Here is a 23,578-nt window from a genome sequence, read left to right as displayed (position 1 = left end):
AGGCTGTGCTGCAGCTGTGCAAAGAGCAGGTGGCCAGAGCTGAGTGAGGATAGAGAAGCAGAGAAGTAGCAGAGGCCAGATTGTACCAGGCCTCGCAGGCCCAGAGGAGGACGCTGGCTTTTCCTTTGCATGAGATGGAACCATGGGGGAAGTTCTGGGGCAAAGGATCTGACTTACATTCTGGTGTCTGAACTGAGAACAGACTGTACAGGGACAACAGCAGAGGCAGGGAAGCCAGTTATCATTATCATATTATCACGACATTATCACAATGATCCAGTTCAGGGAGTGCAGTGGGCTGGATAAGAGAAGTAATGATACCTGTAATCCCAGCACTTTGGGAGACCAAGAAGGGCAGATCACCTGAGGTCAGGAGTTCAAGAACAGCCTGGCCAACATGGTGAAAGCCCATCTGTACTAATAATAGAAAAATTAGCCAGGCGTGGTGGCTCACGCCTGTAGTCCAAGCTACTCAGGAGGCTGAACAGGAGAATCACTTGGACCTGGGAGGTTGCAGTGAGTGGAGATTGCACCACTGTGCTCCAGCCTGGGTGAGAGAGTGAGACTCTGTCTCAAAAATAACAACAACAACAACAAAAGAGTAGTAATGATATAGAAGTGATTAAGAAATAATCGTAGGCAGTTAGAGAGGGTAAAGGGAGTTCTCAGCAGGTTCTTTTAATAAAAACAGCTCCCAAAATATTTGTTTTCTAACAGAAAAGAGGCTTAAAGAGCCAGGCTAGCAAGCTGTGATATGCAAATGCTGGTGATTAGAAACAGTTCATCCAGGATGGCAATTCCCGCCCTCTTCTCCCTGTCACCACGTCTGCCAAGCATCATGGCCACCTCCAGATAACTCCACGGGTGCAGGAGATCATGGTGACCTGCATTTGCATATTAAAGAGCTAGGATGGGAGGGCCAGTTTTTTCCAAAGACTACATAAATGATACAACTGGTCAAACCAATACCCTAAGCCCTACGCAAATCAGACACAGCCTCATCCAGCCTCCTACTATAACCGACTGTTTTCTGCCCCACGCAGGGTTTTTCTCTCTCCACTCGGAGCCCCCGTCCCTCTGTCTCTGCATGGGGGAGCGTTTCCCTTCTTTCTTGTCTATTAAGCTTTGCACTCCTTGAAACCACTCCATGTGTGACCATGTCTAATCCGCAAAACAAAGGACCCTGATGTTCTTCCAGTCATTGGAGTTGTATCAGTAACGACAAAGGGGTGAAAATGGTCACATTCTCGATGTAACCTGAGAGCAGTGCTGACTGCTTTCAGGTTGTTGGTAGATTGTTGTCAGATTGTTGGTAGATTGGATAGTGAGGTGAGAGAGAAGAAAAGACTTCAAGGTTACTACAGGGAGTGCTGGATTGCCCATCTGGAAGGTGACGTATTCACAGGCTTCAGGGTTTAGGACATGGACATCTTTTGGGGGGCCATTATTCTGAATATCACACTTCCTCCCACTATTCTGATAAAATGGAATGGCCACTTGCTAAAATGAAGAAGACGAAGATGACAGGAGGGCACTTTTGTGAGGCTGATCAAACATGCTAAGATTAAATATCCCGTAACATCCAAATGGACATGTCATGTAGGCACATAGATATGTGTGTCTGGAGTTTGGGAAAGAAACCCTGGCTTGAGGCAGAGATTAGAATTTTTAAAGCCAAGTGGGATCACCTAAGGAATGAGTAGAAGTGGAGAAGAGAAGAGCCTGGTAGTTCTGTTTAGAGGTCAGAAAGATGAAGAGGAACCGGTAGGAACAGGTACAAAAGGACAACCAGACCATGAGGAGAACCAGGTGAGTGCCGTGTCCTGGAAACCATGTGATGGAAGTGTATCAAAAAGGAGAGAATGATAACTGCATCCATGCAGCTGAATGTTCAAGAAACATGAGATCCAGGAATGACCGCTGGATTTAGCAACAGGTCTGAGTGACTTTCAGGAGAGCTGTTTTATTAGAGTGATGGGAAAAGTATGACAAAAGAATGGTCCCCCAAAGATGCTCACATTCTAACCCCTGCAACCTGTAAACATCTTACCTCCCACAGCTAAAGAGACTTTGTGGATGTCATTAATGTTAACGACCTTCAGAAGGGGGGATTATGTTGGATAATAAAGTGGACTCAACCTAATCTCATGAGTCCTTAGAAGAGAAGAGATAGGCAGAAGAGTGGGTCAGAGACACAAGACAGAAGAAGGAGGGGAGACTCAAAGCATGAAAGGCACCTGACCCACCATTGCTGGCTTTGAAGATGAGGCAAGGAGTCAGGATCAGGGATGTCGCAGCCTTCAGAGGCTAGAACAGCCCTGAGCTGACTTAAGACAATGGGGACCTCGGTCCTACAACCAGGAGGAAAGGTCTTCTGCCAACAACCTGGAAGAGCAGGAAGCAGAACTCAATCTCCGGGAAGAAACACAGCCCTGCAGCACTTGATTTTAATCCCGTGAGATCACATCAGACTTCTGCTGGACAGAACTACAAAAAGAACACATTTGTGTTGTTTAAGGTTTTAAATTTGTGGCAATTTGTTATGGCAGAAATAGAAAATTAACACTGAGAGCCTGAATGAAGTGAGCTCAAGAAAAACCAGGCGGAGAGAAACTGCTTTTGAGGGTTTTGAAGGGAGCATGGAAGTGGGAAGGAAACCGGGCCAATCACGGTAGGGCTTGCTGTATGGAGTCAATCACAACATGTTTGTGTGTTGATAAAAAAGATTCAGTAGAAAGTGAAAAATGGACGATGGTCCCAGAGAGGAAAACCTGGGGCCAGTGGGCATGTTGGCTTTGGAGGACAGCATGGACCATCCATTCAAAGAATCTGGAGAGAATGGGCTGCATGAGAATAGACACCCAGGTTAAGGCACATGGTGATGGAGATGAGCACATTTGTCTTCTCAATAAAACAGGAAACAAGCTCACGCCTGTAATCCCAGCACTTTGGGAGGCCAAGGCAGGCGGATCACCTGAGTTGAGGAGTTTGAGACCAGCCTGGCCAACATGGTGAAATCCTGTCTCTACTAAAAATACAAAAATCAGCCAGGTGTGGTAGCACACACCTGTAACCCCAGCTACTAGGGCATCTGAGGCAGGAGAATCGGCTTGAACCCAGGAGGTAGAGATTGCAGTGAGCCAAGATTGTACCACTGCGCTCCAGCCTGGGCGACAGAGCAAGACTCCGCCTCAAAAACAAACAGGAAACAAGGCCTTGGGTGGAGACAGAGGAAGACAAGGAAGTGCGGGAGGCTTGAAAGGCAGGAGACATAAAATAATCACACAAGCATTTTATGAAAAATGCCTACTTTGGAACTCCACTTTTTAATGCACATTACTTCTCATTGACAAATCATGATTATAGAGAATTATGCAGCACAATGTAATATTATGGTATACAAATGCAATATGGAATGATTAACGCAAGCCGTTTGACCATAACAAGCATTCAGTGCATCCCTGAAGCGAAAATATACAATGTAGTTGATACTACAGAGTTCAAATTAGACTAACCAAATCACAGAATATTAGCCCTGCAGGCACCCTTAGAGAAAACACAGTTCAGGAGTCCCCAACCCCCAAGCCACAGACCAGTATTGGAGCTGAATGAGGACAGAGTATTGGTCGGTGGCCTGTTAGAAACTGGGCCACACAGCAAGAGATGGGCAGCAGGCAAGTGGGCGAAGCCTCATCGATATTTACAGCCACTCCCCATGGATCACATGACTGCCTGAGCTCCACCTCCTGTCCCATCAGCGGCAGTATTAGATTCTCATAGAAGCGCAACTTTTATCATGAACCCTACTGTGAACTTTGCATGCGAGGGATCTAGGGTGCTCGCTCCTCACAAGAATCCAATGCCTGATGATTTGTCACTGTCTCTCATCGCCCCCAGATGGGGCTGTCCAGTTGCAGAAAAACACGCTCAGGGTTCCCGCTGAGTCTACATTACGGTGAATTGTATAATTAGTTCATTATCTATTACATGTAATGATATAAATAAAGTGCACAATAAATGGAATGTGTTTGAATCTTCCCAAATCCATCACCCACCATCTGGTCCATAGAAAAATTGTCTCCCACGAAACCAGTCCCCAGTACCAGAAAGGCTAGGGACTGCACCACTGACTTAGCTCATCTTACAAATGAGGAGACTGAGTCTAGGGTGGTTGCAGTGACAGGTATCACAAACACAACTGGTAAATTACAGGCAGAGGGAAAAGTTAACACTCTGGAGGCCGGGCCAGTAGCCTCTCCCCACTTTTACCTGCACTGATACTCAATTTCTTTCCTGCTTAAAAAAAAATAAATCTTAATTTTCTCTCAGTAAGAATAAGATACTCAAGCAGCCCCCAAGGCCCACCCTGATTTGCACCTGAGAACACACAGCAATTAATTCCTTTTCTTGCCCATCCGCATCCACACGAAGTTTATACAGTTAAACTCTGCCTCTACAAGACTGAAGGCAGAAGAAGCAAGGTCTGCGTCAGTCACAAACCTAAATCCCATGTGAAGACACAGGTGGAAAGCTAAAAATGCTAAATTTCAAAGCTAAAAATACCAAATTTTAGTATAAAAGAGGCTATAAACCCTGAGAGACTTTGAGCAAAAATCCTCTGGGCAATGCGAAAGAATAAAAATGGAAGGGGGTGGGGAGAAGGGTTCCATCACCTGTCTGTAAGTGGAGTTATGACAAGCCTGTCAGTGCAGCCTAAAAACTCATTCTGGTATATGAAAGCCACATCTGTGATGTGAATCATCATCTTGTCAGAATCTTCGTTAAAGTAAAATCTGCACTGTTTCAGCCATTCAAAGTCCATAGGGCTCTTGATATGCATACGGCACTGAAATTCAAAAGGAGCATGTTAGAGCTGTGATGAGAATCGCTCATTAAATATACACTTTAGCATTCATGTAGATCATAAAGTGAAATAAGTAAAACTCAAAGACAACCCAACTATTTCAGAGGTGTCAACTACATCACCAGCCAACCCACTCATTTACTGATCGATTAAAAAAACTTTAGAAGATGGGAATAAGAAAACTCAAGAGAAACTCCTAGTTATGGCCCTCCAATGTAAGTGGCTTTACATATTTTAATAATAAGACATTCATTTATTAAATTTCACCCTTAAATGCCTAATGCCATAGTCCTAACCATGAAATATAATCTATGAAAAGCATGTTTTGGCATACAAAGACAGAACCAAACAATCTCATTAGGAAAAAGACATCGCTTAAGACTATAACAAGGTACAGTGTTGAGTTTTTTTAATCCATTAATTATTTTTCCCAAAAATTACACTGGGCCAAAATTTCTAACATCTAAATGACAGGTCATTGCCTGGCAATCCTTTTGTGCAGATTTTTTAACCAAAATTTTAAGCCACTTTCATCATTTTTCTTTGACAACTAAGAAATCTAAAATTAGCCTGAGCCCTTTATTTCTCAGAGAGGCAAATATTGTGCTTAGCTATGAAGACAGGAGGTTAGCACACAATAGCTTGGATGTGCTGCCTTTATTTCCATTACATCAAAACCGATCTTTCATGATTATTTTTACATAATGGGGTGCGACAAATCCAGAAAATTATTATGAAAATAAGAGCTTTTTGCCTCTTATCGAATGTATTTTATAGTAAAGGACAAATTTCATTTCTTTTTACTTCCCATTTTCCGTAGCTATGAAACTTTCTTTTCCCACCCTGTTCTCTCTTTAAAAGCAAAAATCTGTATGACACCTGAATGTCAGAAGCTATATTAGGAAGGACCATTTGCAATCAATGACGCAAAAATGTATCAAAACTTGTTAAGAATGTGATTTTTTAAAAGCCTTAAGGGAAGTCCTAAACAGCTGTACTAAGCAATATTACTATATTTCTGTAGCAAGAAACTAGTGATCTTCAATTAACAGGTAAAAAGAAAAAAAAAGATGTATAAAGGCTTTTCAGATGCTATATGACAATTTTAACATTAAAAATCATCACATTAAAAATTTGTATAATAAAGTCTAATTGCCTCAATATTGTCTTGGCATAGATCATCAGAATATGACTGACATTCAGGTCAGACTGAAAGCAAAGCTGACAACAAGCCCTGACTAAACATGGTTCTTTGCCAGAATTTGATCTTTTCCTTGAATTCAATCAAACTAGTTCTACTAGGTAAACACAGATAGTGTCTAGAATTAGTTTTTTTCTACATGCCACAGCATTTATAGAGATTTTACCAGGTCATCAAAGATGTCCCTTTGGTGCACATGAATAGTAATCAGAGTCTCATATTTCACTCGTTCTGTGGAACTCAGGTCCCTCGTGGTGATGTCTATCAGAGTATTGAGTAGCTCCAGGAAAGACTGATTCGTTTTCTGCATGATTTTCTTATCAAACTTGGCATTTCTAAGGGCCTCCTCTGAATCCCGTGTCCATATCATTTGAATTCCTAATAATCCAACCTTATGGCAATAAAAAAGCTTTATGAATTTGTATGACATATTTATGTATTTAAATGGAAATTACAACATGATCAATAATTGTGATTGTTATGCAAGTGTAAAGCCATGATTACATCAACTTTGATGCCTTTTTTCATAGCCTATGGAAACGCTATTTCTTATCATTTTAAGTCACTTATGTGGAAGTCACATTTCTCCCTAGATAGATTTTAAGTTGCTTGCAGGCAAAGAATGTCTGAAACTTGCTTTACCCAAACCATCGCAATGGATGCTCACCAAACGTTTACTGATCACAGTACCTAAGAAAACATTGTTTCCTGTATTTTAATACTGAAACCTATTTTTCATTTTTTCAGTATATTTTTCATTTTTCAGTACATTTTCATTATTTTTGTACATTGTTACATCCAAGATTGAGTAGGGAAAAAACTGTTTTAAGTTAAAGACAATACGTCAAATATATCTATAACCCAAATACACATTTAAGTCTATAAATATATGGCCATATAATCTGCAGTTGAAATCTTTAAGATTATGCATATTTAATGGGTCCTTATGAAAATCTTAATACTGGTCTAGAGTTAAATTACAGCCATTTGTGAAGCTCACAATAGGTAATATCTGAGATTTAAGATGACTATTTTATAAAACATACTTTCCAGTTTCAATGCACTGACCTGAGCAGGGAAGGATGAAAGAAATTCAATTAGTTGGAAATCTGTTTCTTGAATATTTGTGGCTGCCTGGCGAATTACAAGATGCAACGAGGACTGAGATTCTTCCAAGAGAGAATTAAGCCAAACTTCTACATTGCCCTCTGCCATGATAGGCTTATTCAATTCAATCGTCTCACCCTCTCGAGAGGAAACTGACAGAATTCGATCATAGATCTACGTTAGAAACCAAAAAAAAGAAAAAAGTTATAGTCATATAAAAAGTAAAAACTAATCTTTGACTTGTCCTTCCCAGAGAAAGTTCAGCTACAGATTGTAAAATATTGTAAAAGGCAAAATGCAAACTACTTCAAAACAATTTTTTTAAAGCCATGAAATCTAAAAGGCAATATGAAATCAATTCAGGTCTGATGCAGTGGCTCAGCCTGTAATCCCTGCACTCTGAGAGGCCGAGGCGGTGGATCACCTGAGGTCAGGAGTTCAAGAACAGCCTCAGCAATATGGCAAAACCCTGTCTCTACTAAAAATACAAAAATTAGTTGAACGTGGTGGTGGGCACCTATAATCCCAGCTACTAGGGAGGCTGAGGCAGGAGAATTGCCTGAATCCAGGAGGCAGAGGTTGCAGTGAGCTGAGATCGTGCCATTGCACTCCAGCCTGGGCAACAAGAGCGAGACTCCGTCTCAAAAAAAAAAAAGAAAGAAAGAAATCAATTCCAAATAAGTTATACTGTAAGGGGGGAAACTTATTTTCTAAAAGAAATCGTATTTAATACAAATACGATGATTTTTTTAAAAATCTCTAAATGTTCCCAAATGAAATGAGGCTTCTAAAACCTAAAGTGTTGTACTAAGTCCTCCTTAGCTCGTAAGCAGAATTGATCTACCAAAAAGCTACTGGGGCTTTAGTTTCAGGGCCCCCACTTACACAGACCCTTTCCAAGGCCCTGAATATGAATTTGTATTTACAAATTTACAAGATTTAGCACCCACACAACCAAACTCGGCCCCTGATTATAGAAAACTCATGGCAGGAACAACAAGAAAAAACAAAAACAACACGATCTTAACAAGCAACTGCTAAGAACAAAGGCGAAAAGTCTGTGGGCATATAATCAACAAAAGAGAGCTACACTCTAAATATACTTAAAGATACTTAAGACAACTTGAGACAGTGAGAAGTTTCGCTCTAGTGCTGTGGCAGAGGGTTTAAGCAAAACATCAGGAAGAATTTTCTGATGAATTTAGTCCCTTCTTTCAACCTCCACATCCAGTAAAACAAGAAACATTGATTCTGAACCATTAAAATCCATCCTGTTTTCCTTCCTCTCTGTCCTCTCTAACAAAGCCTCGTTACAGCTGTTCAGTCTTTTTTATCCTGATTTTGCAATGCCTTCTTACATTGATGTCCTTGCCCCCTTTCATTCTGCCTCCTACACTGTGCCAGAGAATGTTTCGGAAACACAAATCAGGTCACTGTCCTGCTTAAAAGCCTCCCATGGCTTTTTAATCATGTTCGGGATGAAGCAGAATTCCATAATGGGATGCACTTGGCCTTTAAAATCTTGCCCATCCCCCTTCTTTCTTTGCTCATGGCTCCCTGCTGTGGGTTGAATTATGTCTCTCAAAAAGATATGCTGAAGTCCTAAACCCTGGTACCTGTGAATGTGACATTATTGGGGAATGGAGTCTTTGCAGATGTGATCAATTTAAGACACAGTCACCTCTAGCCTCCAGAACTTTGAGAGAATACATTTCTGTCGTTTTAAGCCACAGAAGCCCTAGGAAACTAATAACCCTCCCTCACATGCCCACGCTGCTGACAGCCTGGGCCGCCCCCACTTCCAGGTGCCCACACCTCCCTTGCACCTGCTCTTCTTCTGTCCTGACCATACTTCCCTTCTTCACCTGCAAGGTTATAGTCCACTTACCTTCAAAAAAGGCAGTGCAAATTGATATTATATTCTCCTGCAGAAAGCCTTCCCTGACACCCCCATACACCCAAGTTAGGGCTCCCTGACGGATTCTCACACTCTTTGTGCTTAATGCAGCACAATAATAATAATACAAGTTCAAATTTATTGATTCAGGAATTTGATTGCCCAGTTTCTCTAGAGTCTTATAGTACATACAACTGACATCAGTGTTGATCATGATATATTCTTCCTGGGAACCCCAAACCAGCATTGTGTCTGGGAGACAGCAAGGAGCTTGACCTTAACAACTGGCTTTTAATGGCTTCAAATGGAATAGCTGTGACATCCCCCTAACTGCACTCTGAAGGCAACTTGTCTACTCCCTGTCTCCTCCCTGAGAGCACAAGTTCATGGAAGGTTAGTGTATTCCTAGTGTTAAGCATGACATCTGGAACGTAGTAGTTGCTCAATAAATGTAACACTGCATGCTAGGATGAAAGAAACGAATGTTACTCGGGGTTTGTATGAAGCACAGAGGGAAACTGAATACAATGTCAAGCAAGAAGGGTCACTTGGGTGGAGGGATGGATTAGACAATATATTTCAGGAGCTGTGCAAGTGTAGTCTCTTGTCAAGTTAAATGGCCTAATGTGAGTCCCATGCAGCTTCATGATTCTATACACACGGGATTATAAAAAACCAATTTTGATCAAGTATGACACAAAACTTTTGAAACCTGATTACAACAATCAAATCCATCCCAGCTACTTGGGAGACTGAGGTAGGAGAATTGCTTGAACCGGGACCCGGGAGGCGGAGGTTGCAGTGAGCTGAGATGGCATCACTGCACTCCAGCCTGGGCTACAGTGGGAGACTCCACCTCAAAAAAAACAAAAAATCAAATCCTGAGGGCAGTTCTGTTTAGTTAAGACATTATTTTATCAACAGTTGGTTTTCTATCTTGTTGGATTTCTGACTAGTTAACTTGGCGTGTAAAACCATGAATGCTACATAAAATGCATTCTTAATCCTAAACTATCATTTTTTTAAATTTGAATCTACACTTTGGATAGTAAGCAGTTCTCAATGTAAATGGCGCCCCAAGATTTGTTTTTAGTCGTTGGCCAAGAGCTAATGAACAGGGAAGCAACCCATCTTATCAACCCGTTTTCAAAGAGCTACTTAAAAGCAGCGGAGGGTGGGACGGCGATCGTTGGCCGTTAGAACTAGGCGAACCTTTTCATGGAACTTGACAGATTTAATGTTGTCAAACACGTTCAGCAAATGGGCCTGTATAGTGTGGGAGTCAGACGCCTGGCCCAGAATCTCTAGAAGGGCAGGATCTGAGACGAAGAAAAACCGAGGAAAGCACAGTCGTTTCTTCTCCAAGTACCTGAGAGGAGAGGAAAACAGAAACTTTTACAACCACACAAAGCTGACCATTCAAGGAATAAATTAATCTGAATGGGAAAAGGAGGGAAGGTTGTGGGACCTGTGACAATCGAATTTTGTCACGACTTATCTCGATGTTTTCAATTTTTTAAGAGTTTTTTCTCAAAACTGGTGGCAGAATTTCCTCATTTTTCACAAGTGTCATGTGCACCTTTGCTCAGTCTGGAAAAGCTCGCACATTTGTTGTAGAAGTAAGATAAAACACCACAGGCAGGGCTTGGTTTTGGTTTGGGGTTTGGGTTTCCAAGCACAGCACTTTGTCAGCTAAAGGCTCCCTACAATACTTGAAATTGTAACTTAAAGGAGTCCAATGAATTCATCCTCCAAGCAGAGGCAAACCCAGCTGTGACGAGCTCCATGAAAAAGCTGTGGCACTCGTCTCTGCCTCCAGGAGTTTCAAAACCCCTGGAATGTTCCGATTGCTGACCTGCTTTCAGCTGGGCTTCTGTCCATATTTGCTTTCTGTTACAGTCGTTCCTGATGTGATGGAATGTGTGTTCTGTTATTTTCTTAACTGTCGCTCCCTATCTTCATTTCCTAGCATATTTTGTTATAATTATGGTGATTTTAATTGTACTTCTTTTTGAAACTTTACCAGCTTAATTTTATTTTTTTTAATATTTTCTCTTCCCTTATCATTTGTATTATTATTCATTTCAGCCTTTTTTCGACTTTCTTTTTAAAGACAGAGTCTCACTCTGTCACCTAGGCTAGAGTGCAGTGGCACAGTCTCGGCGCACTGCAGCCTCTGCTTCCCAGGTTCAAGTGATTCTCCTTATTCAGCCTCTTACGTAGCTAAACTACAGGCATGTGCCACCACACCAGGCTAATTTTTGTATTTTTTTTTTCTTTTAGGAGAGATGGGGTTTCACCATGTTGGCCAGGCTGGTCTTGAACTCATGACCTCAAATGATCCATCTGCCTCAGCCTCAGAAAGTGCTGCGATTACAGGCATGAGCCACCACACCTGGCCTCAACTTTTAGTTTAGGCTCAGAAATACATGTGCAGGTTTGTTATATCGGTAAATCGCATGTCTGGGGGGTTTGGTGTACAGAATATTTCATCACCTAGGTAATAAGCATAGTACCTGGTTGGTAGTTTTCCAGTCCTCACCCTCCTCCACCTCCACGCTTGAGTAGACCCCAGTGTTTGTTGTTCACTTCCTTGTGAACATTGTATTATTTCTTTATTTCCTGTGTAAAACTATAAGGATTTTTTTTTTTTTCTGAGACGGAGTCTTGCTCTGTTGCTCAGGCTGGAGTGCAGTGGCATCATCTCGGCTCACTGCAGCTTCCACCTCCCAGGTTTAAACAATTTTCCTGCCTCAGCTGCCATAGTGGCTAGAATTACAGGCGTGCGCCACCATGCCCAGCTAATTTTTGTATTTTTTTTTTTTTAGTAGCGATGGAGTTTCACCATGTTGGCCAGACTGGTCTCGAACCCATGACCTCAAATGATCTACCCACCTCAGCCTCCCAAGGTGCTAGGACTACAGACGCAGGCCACCACACCTGGCTAATTTCTGTATTTTTAGTAGAGACCAGGTTTCACCATGTTGGACAGGATGGTCTTGACCTCCTGACCTCGTGATCTGCCCACCTTGGCCTCCCAAAGTGCTGGGATTACAGGCTTGAGCCACTGCACCCGGCCAAGGAAATATTTTTATTTCATAGCAGCAGAATTCACTTTCTAGGAAAAATCAAGTTTTTGCTAGAGGATTACTTGGGTCAAAAACTGGAGCCTAGTGACAACCTCCCAGGGCACGCATGAGGAATGCTTGAAAGTTCACGATTCGGCAATTGCTAGTCTCATTTTGCTGAGTGGATGTCCAGGCTGAAGACAAAGATGAGCTACGTTCCTCAGGACAAAGGAGGGCACTTGTTGAGAAAAAGGCAAAGAAAAGAAGGAGATACAAGGAGAGGGTCACGCTGAGGAAGGAATTTGGGAAAGAAATGGACGTGTCTACAGGGATGATCATGGTCAAGCCCTGGTGTGTGAGTTGAAATCATCGTCTCCAGCTCTCACGGGATCCCCAGGAAAATAAGCTCTTGCGGTGGAGGGATTTGTTCACTTAGGACATGGGAAAAGGCATGAAGTCTGGCCTCACCTAAAAAGCAGCATAAAAGCAGAGACAGCCTGGATAGTCTGTTCTCTATCCCCCTCACTTTCTGAGAGTCTAACTTAAATGTTCGTAATATTTAATTTTGTTTTAGCTAAAAAACTAATCTTTTCTCAGTTTAAAACTACTAATTCCATTTTTTCAAATATCCCAATTCTTATTTGAATAACTTTGATGTGTTCATTGTCCTCCTCACAGTAGCCTGGTCTGATTCTGATGAGGAATCAGGTCATGTTTTCCAACGCGTTTGACCAGTATGGAAGAGGCTGTGGTGTGTGACAGCCAGACCCCTGTGACGGTATGGAGAAGACACCTCATCTTCACGGACACGTTCCGAATATGCCAACTCAAATTATGATCTCATCTGTGATCCTTCCTGTCCATGCTGAACCTCGACATCTTGGGAGCATGTTGTTTTTGTATAAGTATGATTTCTCAAATGTTTGTACAAGGCTTACAAATGCTGCTCATAACCACTTCTTGGTAACAAAATCAAAAGACAGGGAAAGCTCAGTAAAAAAAGAAAAAAGTGTGCCCAATTTTAGAGAAGACATTTTCTCTGCAGGGTTATAACATAATGCCCCAAATGTTGCGTGATAGAGTAGAATATGATCATAGTGAAAAGAAAAAATACAAAAGAAAAATAGGCCAGGCGCAGTGGCTCACACCTGTAATCCCAGCAGTTTGGGAGGCTGAGCCAGGTGGATCACCTGAGGTCAGGAGTTTCAGACCAGCCTGACCAACATGGTGAAACTTCATCTCTACTAAAAATGCAAAAATTAGCTGACCATGGTAGCTCTCTCCTGTAATCCCAGCTACTCAAGAGGCTAAGGTGGGAGAATCACTTGAACCTGGGAGGCAGAGGCTGCAGTGAACCAAGATCGCACCACTGCACTCCAGCCTGGGTGACAGAGCGAGACTCCATCTCAAAAATAAAGAGAGAGATAAAAATAGAGAGGGGGCTGTGTGCGTGTGTGTGTGTCTGTGTGTCTGTCTGTCTGTCTGTCTGTCTGTCTGTCTGTCTGTCTGTCTGTCTGTCTGTCTATGGTGGTAGGTGGAAGATGGGGAAGGGAGAAAAAAGTAATAAACTCAGCTGAAGCTAGTCCAGCAGACAGTTCCTCAGCAAGTGTTTCAGTGGTAACTGAACCTGCATGATGTCTTAGTGATCCCTGCCCCTCAGTCCTTCCATGTTGAGAAACCTCCAGAAGAAGGAAGCTTTCAGAAACCCTGATCCTGGCGGTAGGCTCACAGCACTCATGCTAGATCTACTTCCAAGAACCCTCAGTGGTGCCTGAACCACATGTGGTCATGCTAAATAATTATTATGTCTAAATGGAATGGTCAGGATCAATCATTTGAGCATGGTGGCTCACACCTATAATCCCAGGACTTTGGGAGGCTAAGGTGGTGGATCACGAGGTCAGGAGTTTGAGACCAGCCTGTCTAACATGGTGAAGCCCCATCTCTACTAAAAATACAAAAAAAAACCTTAGCCAGGCATAGTGGTGTGCACCTGTAATCCCAGCTACTCAGGAGGCTGAGGCAGGAGAATCACTTGAATCCAGGAGGCAGAGGCTGCAGTGAGCTGAGATGGCACCATTGCACTCCAGCCTGGGAGACAGAGCGAGACTCTATCTCGAAAGAAAGAAAAGAAAGGAGAGAAGGAAAGAAGGAAAGAGAGAACGAGAAAGAAAGGAAACAAAGAAACAAGGAAAGAAGAAAGAAAGAAAGAAAGAAAGAAAGAAAGAAAGAAAGAAAGAAAGAAAGAAAGAATAACCTTTTTGTCCTTCAACAGTTACTTAACTTGATCCAATAATTTTATAAAGGAGATCAACTCATTACTCCCTAAGACTCCATTTTTCTAAACTTTTATATTAGAAGAATTACTTGCAAATGGTTCTGCTTTAACGCACACATTTAAAGGGTGCTTCACTGACATTGGTGTTGGCTACGGCCATGGTGTTTTAAAAGCCTCCTTAGGTTTCTGATACACTCTATAGCAGCAGTCCTCAATCCTTTTGCCACCAGGGACTCGTTTCATGGAAGACAGTTTTTCAGTTTTTCCACAGTCCAGGGACGGGGGTGGCTTTGAGATGATTCCAGTGCATTTCATTTACTGTGCACTTTACTTCTATTATTATTGTGCATTTATATTTCTATTATGATTACATAATGAAATAATTATAACAACTCACCGTAACGTAGAATCAGTGAGAGCCCTGAACTTGTTTTCCTGCAACTAGATGGTCCCATCTGGAGACAATGGGAGACAGTCACCAATCATCAGGCATTAGATTCTCATAAGGAGCGTGCAACCTAGATCCCTCACATGCACAGTTCACAGTATGGTTTGTGCTCCTATGAGACTCTAACGCTGCTGCTGATCTGACAGGAGGCAGAGCTCAGGTGATAATGCGAGTGATGAGGAGCAGCTGTAAATACAGAAGAACCTTCGCTCACTCACCTGCCATGCACCTTCTGCTCTGCAGCCCTGTTCCTAACAGGCCACGGACTGGTATCGAGGTTTAGGGACCCCTGCTCTATAGCATAGGCCTTTGAAACACCCATCAACTAAATCAGAGCAAACTTGCAAATCTTTGCTACAGAAAATTTTGGCCCTTCCTCTAGCTTCAAGGAAGTGGGGTGGACATCCACATAAGCACCATTTTGTTTAGACTCTTCAACTTTCCTAAATGTCTACCAACTTCCACATCTCCCCAGCTGAATGCCAAAGACTGCGGATTTGTCCTTAACCAGCCGTGCAGACTGCCTGTCTGCTGGATTCTTGTCAGGGTTTACATCTCTCATGTTTTCTGCTGCCCAGTATCTTCCACCAATGTGGACATGAAAGTGATATTCATGGAGGATTCATTGAAGTGTACACAGTGATTCCATTCCCTTAGTTCCCTGGATGAACTAAGGGATGATGATTCCAGGATTCTAAGATGATTCCATTAGAGAGGCTCAAGTTTGACTCACACTGTGATAAGAAAGTAGATGAAGATTCTGCTCTGGGTTCCCTTTTAAAAGGACATACAATAGAAATTCCTTCAAATTATCAATTAGAGGACAACAAAACGTAACGTCTCCCCAAGCAACTTTTATTTTATGAATCCTGTGGAGACAGTACCTATCATATGTTGCCCTTTACCTTGGGCCCTAGGAAGGATCTTTGGTCTCTAATAAATCTAAGGTCCATTTGTAGTTTTTCTCTGCACCAATTTTACCATCTGAGCTTATTAGCCCTTCTTTTCTTTTGACCTGAACTTTCTCATTGCATTATTATTTCTCAGCAGCCACCTCAAAATTTTTTTTGGTTAGCCAAGAATAAATAGGTAATCCCTGCTGCTTACAAGTGGCCTCATACAGGTCTTTTTTGTTCCATTTTTAGCATAGTCACTTTTTTTGTTCGACTTTAATAAACTCTATGTATTTCGTCGAGATCCTGCCAAAGCACCATCTGAAGACCAGTATTTTAGCTGTTATCCATGTCTACGAGGGCAGCCTGGCTTAGATGACCTGAGTCCCGCAGTCCACAGGACAAGCTGGCTATTCACAGGACACTATTACAGGACATGAGGCCACCAGGATGTATTCATGGGGAAAGATCAACTGTCTCCCAGAGTAGTCCAAGGAGACATCATTATTTAAGTTAAATGTTCAGGCACTTGAGTTTAATTTCCTTAAGTGTCAATGTACATTTAGCATATTACTATGTAACGTATTTCTACTTACATTATTTTATTGTGATTAACCAAGGGAACAAAAAAAAAAACAAAGTTTATGACTCTAGGAATTCGCCAAGCCTCCATACAGATAAATGTGTGTGTCGATAGATATTATGTTAGACATTTTTAAATATAATCCTGATGGCATGTATATACTAAACACTGTTTCATATAATAAGCAAAATATTTTAGGTCTATAGATGTTTATTCAAGAAGAATGTCAGAAAAATAGGTGTATTAATTTTTAAAAGGAGAGACTGCATGACAATGTTTACAAGATCTTGTCCCAGTGATGGAAGCAGCCTTGAGTCCCATGAGTGCAACATCAGGACAAATCTAGCAAGTGTTTGATGAGAATATAAGGCTTCAAAATATCAGTTTCATCTGTGCAACAGCTTTATATATGAATCAAGCCTTAGTGAAAGAAAACAAATTTGGCTACTGCTATCTAGTCTCTCTGTACCCTTTTGTCTCAAGGATACTGAGAGCTTTCAAAGAGCCAGTGAACTTACCCAGTAAGGGATTTCTGGCAGATTTCCAACTGGTCCAGCAAGTGCGGTAACAGCTGCCCCAGGGTCTCATCTCCAACACAGCACTGAACTACATTGGGAACTTCATGTGCCCGAGTCATGATCTTCACCCAAGATTTATCTATGTTAGAAAAGCGCTTGGCTTCCTATGAGAACAAAGTAACAAAGCACACTTAGATTTGGACACATCTGCAATCTCAAAGACAGAATATCTCACACTCCTCCAGCTGAGGCTAGAGTGTTAACATGTCCAGATATCCAAGCAATGTATGCCTAATGTCACACATGTTTTATTTAAGTTCTTATTGGGCTTTCTGTGCCATACCATCGCCTTAGCTCAACCTAGGTACTCCCACCAAAGTGTTAAAACAAGATATGAAAACAAAAGTAATTAAACAATTCAAGAAAATATGAAAAGAAAGGACATACATTTCTTTTCATGGGTTATCTCTAAATTAAGTACATATCCTATTTTTATATTTTCTATATTGAGCACTAGATTGTTTATGTAGAAAAAATATTTTAAAATTAAGATATAAAATTAACTCCACTATAACCATAACATTGTAAAAAAAATTTTTAATGGAAAAGCACAGATTAGCATGAGATGGCAGGAATCATATAAACTTTCTTCTTTTTTCTCTAATTTTTTTATTGCATTTTAGGTTTTGGGTTACATGTGAAGAACATGCAAGGTAGTTGCATAGGTACACACATGGCAGTGTGATTTGCTGCCTTCCTCCCCTTCACCTATATCTGGCATTTCTCCCCATGCTACCTCTTTCCAACTCCCCCCTCGCTGTTCCTCCCCTATTCCCCCAATAGACCCCAGTGTGTAGTGCTCCCCTCCCTGTGTCCATGTGTTCTCATTGTTCAACACCCGCATATGAGTGAGAACATGCAGTATTTCATTTTCTGTTCTTGTGTCAGTTTGCTAAGAATGATGTTCTCCAGGTTCATCCATGTCCCTACAAAGGACACAAACTCATCATTTTTGATTGCTGCATAATATTCCATGATGTGTATGTGCCACATTTTCCCAGTCCATTCTATCATTGATGGGCATATGGGTTAGTTCCAGGTCTTTGCTGTTGTAAACAGTGCTGCAATGAACATTCGTGTGCACACGTCCTTATAGAACGATCTATAGTCCTTTGGATATATACCCAATAATAAGATTGCTGGGTCAAATGGAATTTCTATTTCTAGGTCATTGAGGAATCGCCACACTGTCTTCCACAATGGTTGAACTAATTTACACTCCCACCAACAGTGTAAAAGTGTTCCTATTTCTCCACATCCTCTTCAGCATCTGTTGTCTCCAGATTTTTTAATGATCGCCATTCTAACTGACGTGAGATGGTATCTCAATGTAGTTTTGATTTGCATTTTTCTGATGACCAGTGATGATGAGCATTTTTTCATATGTTTGTTGGCCTCATATATGTCTTCTTTTGTAAAGTGTCTGTTCATATCCTTTGCCCAATTTTGAATGGGCTTGTTTGTTTTTTTCCTGTAAATCTGTTTGAGTTCTTTGTAAATTCTGGATATCAGCCCTTTGTCAGATGGGTAAACTGCAAAAATTTTTTCCCATTCTGTTGGTTGCCAATCTAGTGACTGTTTCTTTTGATGGGCAGAAGCTGTGGAGTTTGATTAGGTCCCATTTGTCTATTTGGCTTTTGTTGCCAATGCTTTTGGTGTTTTGGTCATGAAGTCCTTGCCTACTCCTATGTCCTGAATGATTTTGCTGACATTTTCTTCTAAGGTTTTCATGATGTTAGGTCTTATGTTTAAGTCTTTAATCCATCTGGAGTTAATTTTAGTGTAAGGTGTCAGAAAGGGGTCCAGTTTCTGCTTTCTCCACATGGCTACCCAGTTTTCCCAACACCATTTATTAAACAGGAAATCCTTTCCCCATTGCTTGTTTTTGTCAGGTTTATCAAAGATTGTATGGTTGTAGGTATGTTGTGTTGCCTCCAATGCTTCTGTTCTGTTCCATTGGTCTATATCTCTGTTTTGGTACCAGTACCATGCTGTTTTGATTACTGTAGCCTTGTAGTATAGTTTGAAGTCCGGTAGTGTGATGCCTCCCGCTGTGTTGTTTTTACTTAGAATTGACTTGGCTATGCGGGCTCTCTTTTGGTTCCGTATGAAGTTTAAGGTGGTTTTTTCCAGCTCTGTGAAGAAGGTCATTGGTAGCTTGATGGGGATAGCGTTGAATCTGTAAATTACTTTGGGCAGTATGGCCATTTTCATGATATTGATTCTTCCTAACCATGAACATGGAATGTTTCTCCATCTGTTTGTGTCCTCCCTTATTTCATTGAGCAGTGGTTTGTAGTTTCTCCTTGAAGAAGTCCCTTACATTCCTTGTTAGTTGTATTCCTAGGTATTTTATTCTCTGTGTAGCAATTGTGAATGGCAGTTCGTTCTTGATTTGGCTTTGTTTAAGTCTGTTATTGGTCTATAGGAATGCTTGTGACTTTTGCACATTGATTTTGTATCCTGAGACTTTGCTGAAGTTGCTTATCAGCTTCAGGAGTTTTCGGGCTGAGACGATGGGGTCTTCTAGATATACTATCATGTCGTCTGCAAATAGAGACAATTTGGCTCCCTCCTTTCCTATTTGAATATGCTTTATTTCTTTTTCTTGCCTTATTCCTCTGGCTAGAACTTCAGGTACTATATTGAATAGGAGTGGTGAGAGAGGGCATCCTTGTCTAGTGCCAGATTTCAAAGGGAATGCTTCCAGTTTTTGCCCATTCAGTATGATATTGGCTGTGGATTTGTTGTAAATAGCTTTTATTATTTTGAGATACGTTCCATCAATACTGAGTTTATTGAGGGTTTTTAGCATAAAGGGCTGTTGAATTTTGTCAAAGGCCTTCTCTGCATCAATTGAGATAGTCAAGTGGTTTTTGTTTTTGATTCTGTTTATGTGGTGAATTACGTTTATAGACTTGCATATGTTGAACCAGCCTTGCATCCCCAGGATGAATCCTACTTGATCATGGTGGATAAGCTCTTTGATGTGCTGTTGCAATCGGCTTGCCAGTATTTTACTGAAGATTTTTGCGTCTATGTTCATCATGGATATTGGCCTGAAGGTTTCTTTTCTTGTTGAGTCTCTGCCAGGTCTTGGTATCAGGATGATGTTGGTCTCATAAAATGATTTGGGAAGGCTTCTCTCTTTTTGGATTATTTTAATAGTTTCAAAAGGAATGGTAACAGTTAATCTTTGTGTGTCTGCTGGAATTCGGCTGTGAACCCAAATGGACCTGGGCTTTTTTTGTGTGGTAGGCTCTTAATTGCTGCCTCAACTTCAGACCTTGTTATTGGTCTATTCATAGTTTTGGCTTCCTCCTCATTTAGGCTTGGGAGGACACAAGTGTCCAGGAATTTATCTATTTCTTCCAGGTTTACTAGTTTATGTGCATAGAGTTGTTTGTAATATTTTCTGATGATGGTTCGAATTTCTGTGGAATCTGTGGTGATTTCCCCTTTATCGTTTTTTATTGCATCTATTTGGTTATTCTTTCTTTTCTTTTTTAATAATCTGGCTAGTGGTTTGTCTATTTTGTTGATCTTTTCAAAAAACCAGCTCTTGAATTTATTAATTTTTTGAAGGGTTTTTCGTGTCTCTATCTCCTTCACTTATGCTCTGATCTTAGTTATTTCTTGTCTTCTGCTAGGGTTTGAGTTTTTTTGATCTTGCTCCTCCAGCTCTTTCAATTTCGATGATAGGGTGTCAATTTTGGATCTCTCCACTCTTCTCATATGGGCACTTATTGCTATATATTTTCCTCTAGAGACTGCTTTAAATGTGTCCCAGAGATTCTGGTATGCTGTGTCTTCGTTCTCGTTGGTTTTGAAGAACTTCTTTATTTCTGCCTTCATTGTTTATCCAGTCAACATACAAGAGCCAGTTGTTCAGTTTCCATGAAGCTGTGCGGTTCTGAGTTAGTTTCTGAATTCTGAGTTCTAACTTGATTGCACTATGGTCTGAGAGACTGTTTGTTATGATTTCAGTTGTTTTGCATTTTCTGAGGAGTGCTTTACTTCCAATTATGTGGTCAATTTTAGAGTAGATGTGATGTGGTGCTGAGAAGAATGTATATTCTGTGGATTTAGGCTGGAGAGTTCTGTAAATGTCTATCAGATTTGCTTGTTCCAGGTCTGAGTTCAAGTCCTGGATATCCTTGTTTATTTTCTGTCTGGTTGATCTGTCTAATATTGACAGTGGAGTGTGAAAGTCTCCCATTATTATTGTGTGGGAGTCTAAGTCTCTTTGTAAGTCATTAATAACTTGCCTTATGTATCTGGGTGCTCCTGTATTGGGTCCATATATGTTTAGGATCGTTAGCTTTTCTTGTTGCATTGATCCTTTTACCATTATGTAAGTCCTTCTTTGTCTCTTTTAATCTTTGTTGCTTTAAAGTCTATTTTATCAGAGACAAGAATTGCACCTCCTGCTTTTTTTTTTTTTTTTTTTTTTTGCTCTCCATTTGCTTCGTAAATCTTCCTCCATCCCTTTATTTTGAGCCTTTGTGTATCCTTGCATGTGAGATATGTTTCCTGGATACAGCACCCCGATGGGTTTTGGCTTTTTATCCAATTTGCCAGTCTGTGTCTTTTGATTGGTGCATTTAGTCCATTTACATTTAGGGTTAATATTGTTATGTGTGAATTTGATATTGCCATCTTGATGCTAGCTGGCTGTTTTGCCCGTTAGTTGATGCAGATTCTTCATTTTGTTGATACTCTTTACCATTTGGTATGTTTTTGGAGTGGCTGGTACTGGTTGTTCCTTTCTATGTGTAGTGCCTCTTTCAGGAGCTCTTGTAAAGCAGGCCTGGTGGTGACAAAATCTCTGAGTACTTGCTTGTTCACGAAGGATTTTATTTTTCCTTCACTTATCAAGCTTAGTTTGGCTGGATATGAAATTCTGTGTTGAAAGTTCTTTTCTTTTAGAATGTTGAATATTGGCCCCCACTCTCTTCTGGCTTGTAGGGTTTCTGCTGAGAGATCTGCTGTGAGTCTGATGGACTTCCCTTTGTGGGTGACCCAACCTTTCTCTCTGGCTGCCCTTAGCATTCTCTCCTTCATTTCAACTCTGGTGAATCTGACAATGATGTGCCTTGGGGTTGCTCTTCTTGAGGAATATCTTTGTGGTGTTCTCTGTATTTCCTGGACTTGAATATTGGCCTGCCTTGCTAGGTTGGGGAAGTTTTCCTGGATAATATCCTGAAGAGTATTTTCCAGCTTGGATTCATTCTCTTCGTCACACCCAGGTACACCTATCAAACGTAGATTAGGTCTCTTCACACAGTCCCACATTTCTTGGAGACTTTGTTCATTCCTTTCTGTGCTTTTTTCTCTAATCTTGCCTTCTCATTTTATTTCATTGAGTTGATCTTCGACCTCTGATATCCTTTCTTCTGCTTGGTTAATTTGGCTGTTGAAACTTGTGCATGCTTCGTGAAGTTCTCATATTGTGTTTTTCACCTCCATCAATTCATTCATATTCCTCTCTAAGTTGACCATTCCTGTTATCATTTCCTCAAATCTTTTTTCAAAGTTCTTAGTTTCTTTGCATTGAGTTAGAACATGTTCTTTTATCTCACGGAAGTTTCTCATTACCCACCTTCTGAAGTCTTATTCTGTCATTTCATCACACTCATTCTCCATCCAGCTTTGTTCCCTTGCTGCTGAGGAGTTGTGGTACCTTGTAGGAGGTGATGTGTTCTGGTTTTGGGTGTTTTCCTCCTTTTTGTGCTGGTTTCTTCCCATCTTTGTGGATTTATCCACCTGTCATCTGTGTAGTTCCTGATTTTCTGATTGGGTCTCTGAGTGGACATCCAGATTGTTGATGATGACGTTATTTCTGTTTCTTAGATTTCCTTCTAACAGTCTGTCCCCTCTGCTGTAGGACTGCTGAGGTCCACTCCAGGCCCTGCTTGCCTGGGGATCACCTGCAGCAGCTGCAGAACAGTAAGGGTTGCTACCAGTTTCTTCTTCTACTATCTTTGTCCCAGAATGATGCCCGCCAAATGTCAGTCTGATCAGTCCTTTGTGAGGTGACTCTTTGGATATACAGGGTCAGAGAGCTGCTTGAGGAGGCAGTCTGTACTTTATAGGAGCTCAAGTGTTGAGCTGTGAGCTCCGTTTTTCATTCAGAGCTGCTAGGCAGGTACATTTAAGTCTGCTGCAGCAGAACTCATAAAACCCCTTTTTTCCCCCCCAGGTGCTCTGTCCCTGGGAGTTAGGGCTTTATTTATGAGTATTAATTGCACTGTCCTGACCAGCAAGGAGGCAGCCTTGTCACTGCCTGCTTTCAGAGGCTTTACTGAGCTGCTCTGGGGTCCGTCCTGCTGCTGTGTGTATTTCCCTGCAGTCCTGTTTATATGAGTGTGGTCAGAACTGCCCAGGTGATGGTGGCCCACCTCTGTAATGGCGGGTTGCCTTGGCAACGGCAGGTTGCCTCAGCAATGGCAGGCTGTGCCAGCAATGGCAGACTACCTCTGTAGGGGTGGTGTGCCTCAGTAATGGCGGATGCCCCTCCGCCACTGAGCTGCACCGTCCTGGGTTCTGCTGTGCTTGCTGTGAAACTCTCAATCCGGAGCATTTCCAATTGTAGTTATTTTTGTTTGTTTCTTTTTGTGGGGGTGGGACCCGCCAAGCCTGATCACCTGGCTCCCTGCCT

General features: G+C 41.5%; 1 protein-coding gene across 11 annotated transcripts in view; it reads right to left on the bottom strand.

Annotated features, from left to right (window-relative positions):
- Positions 1–23,578, bottom strand: part of DNAH5 (dynein axonemal heavy chain 5) — a 385,840-nt gene that overhangs the window by 166,329 nt on the left and 195,933 nt on the right. For 10 of the 11 annotated variants that reach the window (XM_078365928.1, XM_078365933.1, XM_078365932.1 and 7 more), the window contains 5 exons: positions 16,858–17,021; positions 10,282–10,438; positions 7,134–7,346; positions 6,232–6,456; positions 4,674–4,846 (listed from right to left, as the gene is read on the bottom strand). In XM_078365928.1, the coding sequence (XP_078222054.1) occupies positions 4,674–4,846; positions 6,232–6,456; positions 7,134–7,346; positions 10,282–10,438; positions 16,858–17,021 (932 nt within the window). The remainder of the gene's footprint in view (positions 1–4,673; positions 4,847–6,231; positions 6,457–7,133; positions 7,347–10,281; positions 10,439–16,857; positions 17,022–23,578) is intronic. The other variant, XM_078365935.1, reaches the window with a different exon arrangement.

This window comes from Callithrix jacchus, chromosome 2 (genome assembly GCF_049354715.1).
Source record: "Callithrix jacchus isolate 240 chromosome 2, calJac240_pri, whole genome shotgun sequence".
Lineage (NCBI taxonomy): Eukaryota > Metazoa > Chordata > Mammalia > Primates > Cebidae > Callithrix > Callithrix jacchus.
Note: the sequence above shows the minus strand (reverse complement) of the source record. Positions and strands in the feature narration are given on the sequence as shown.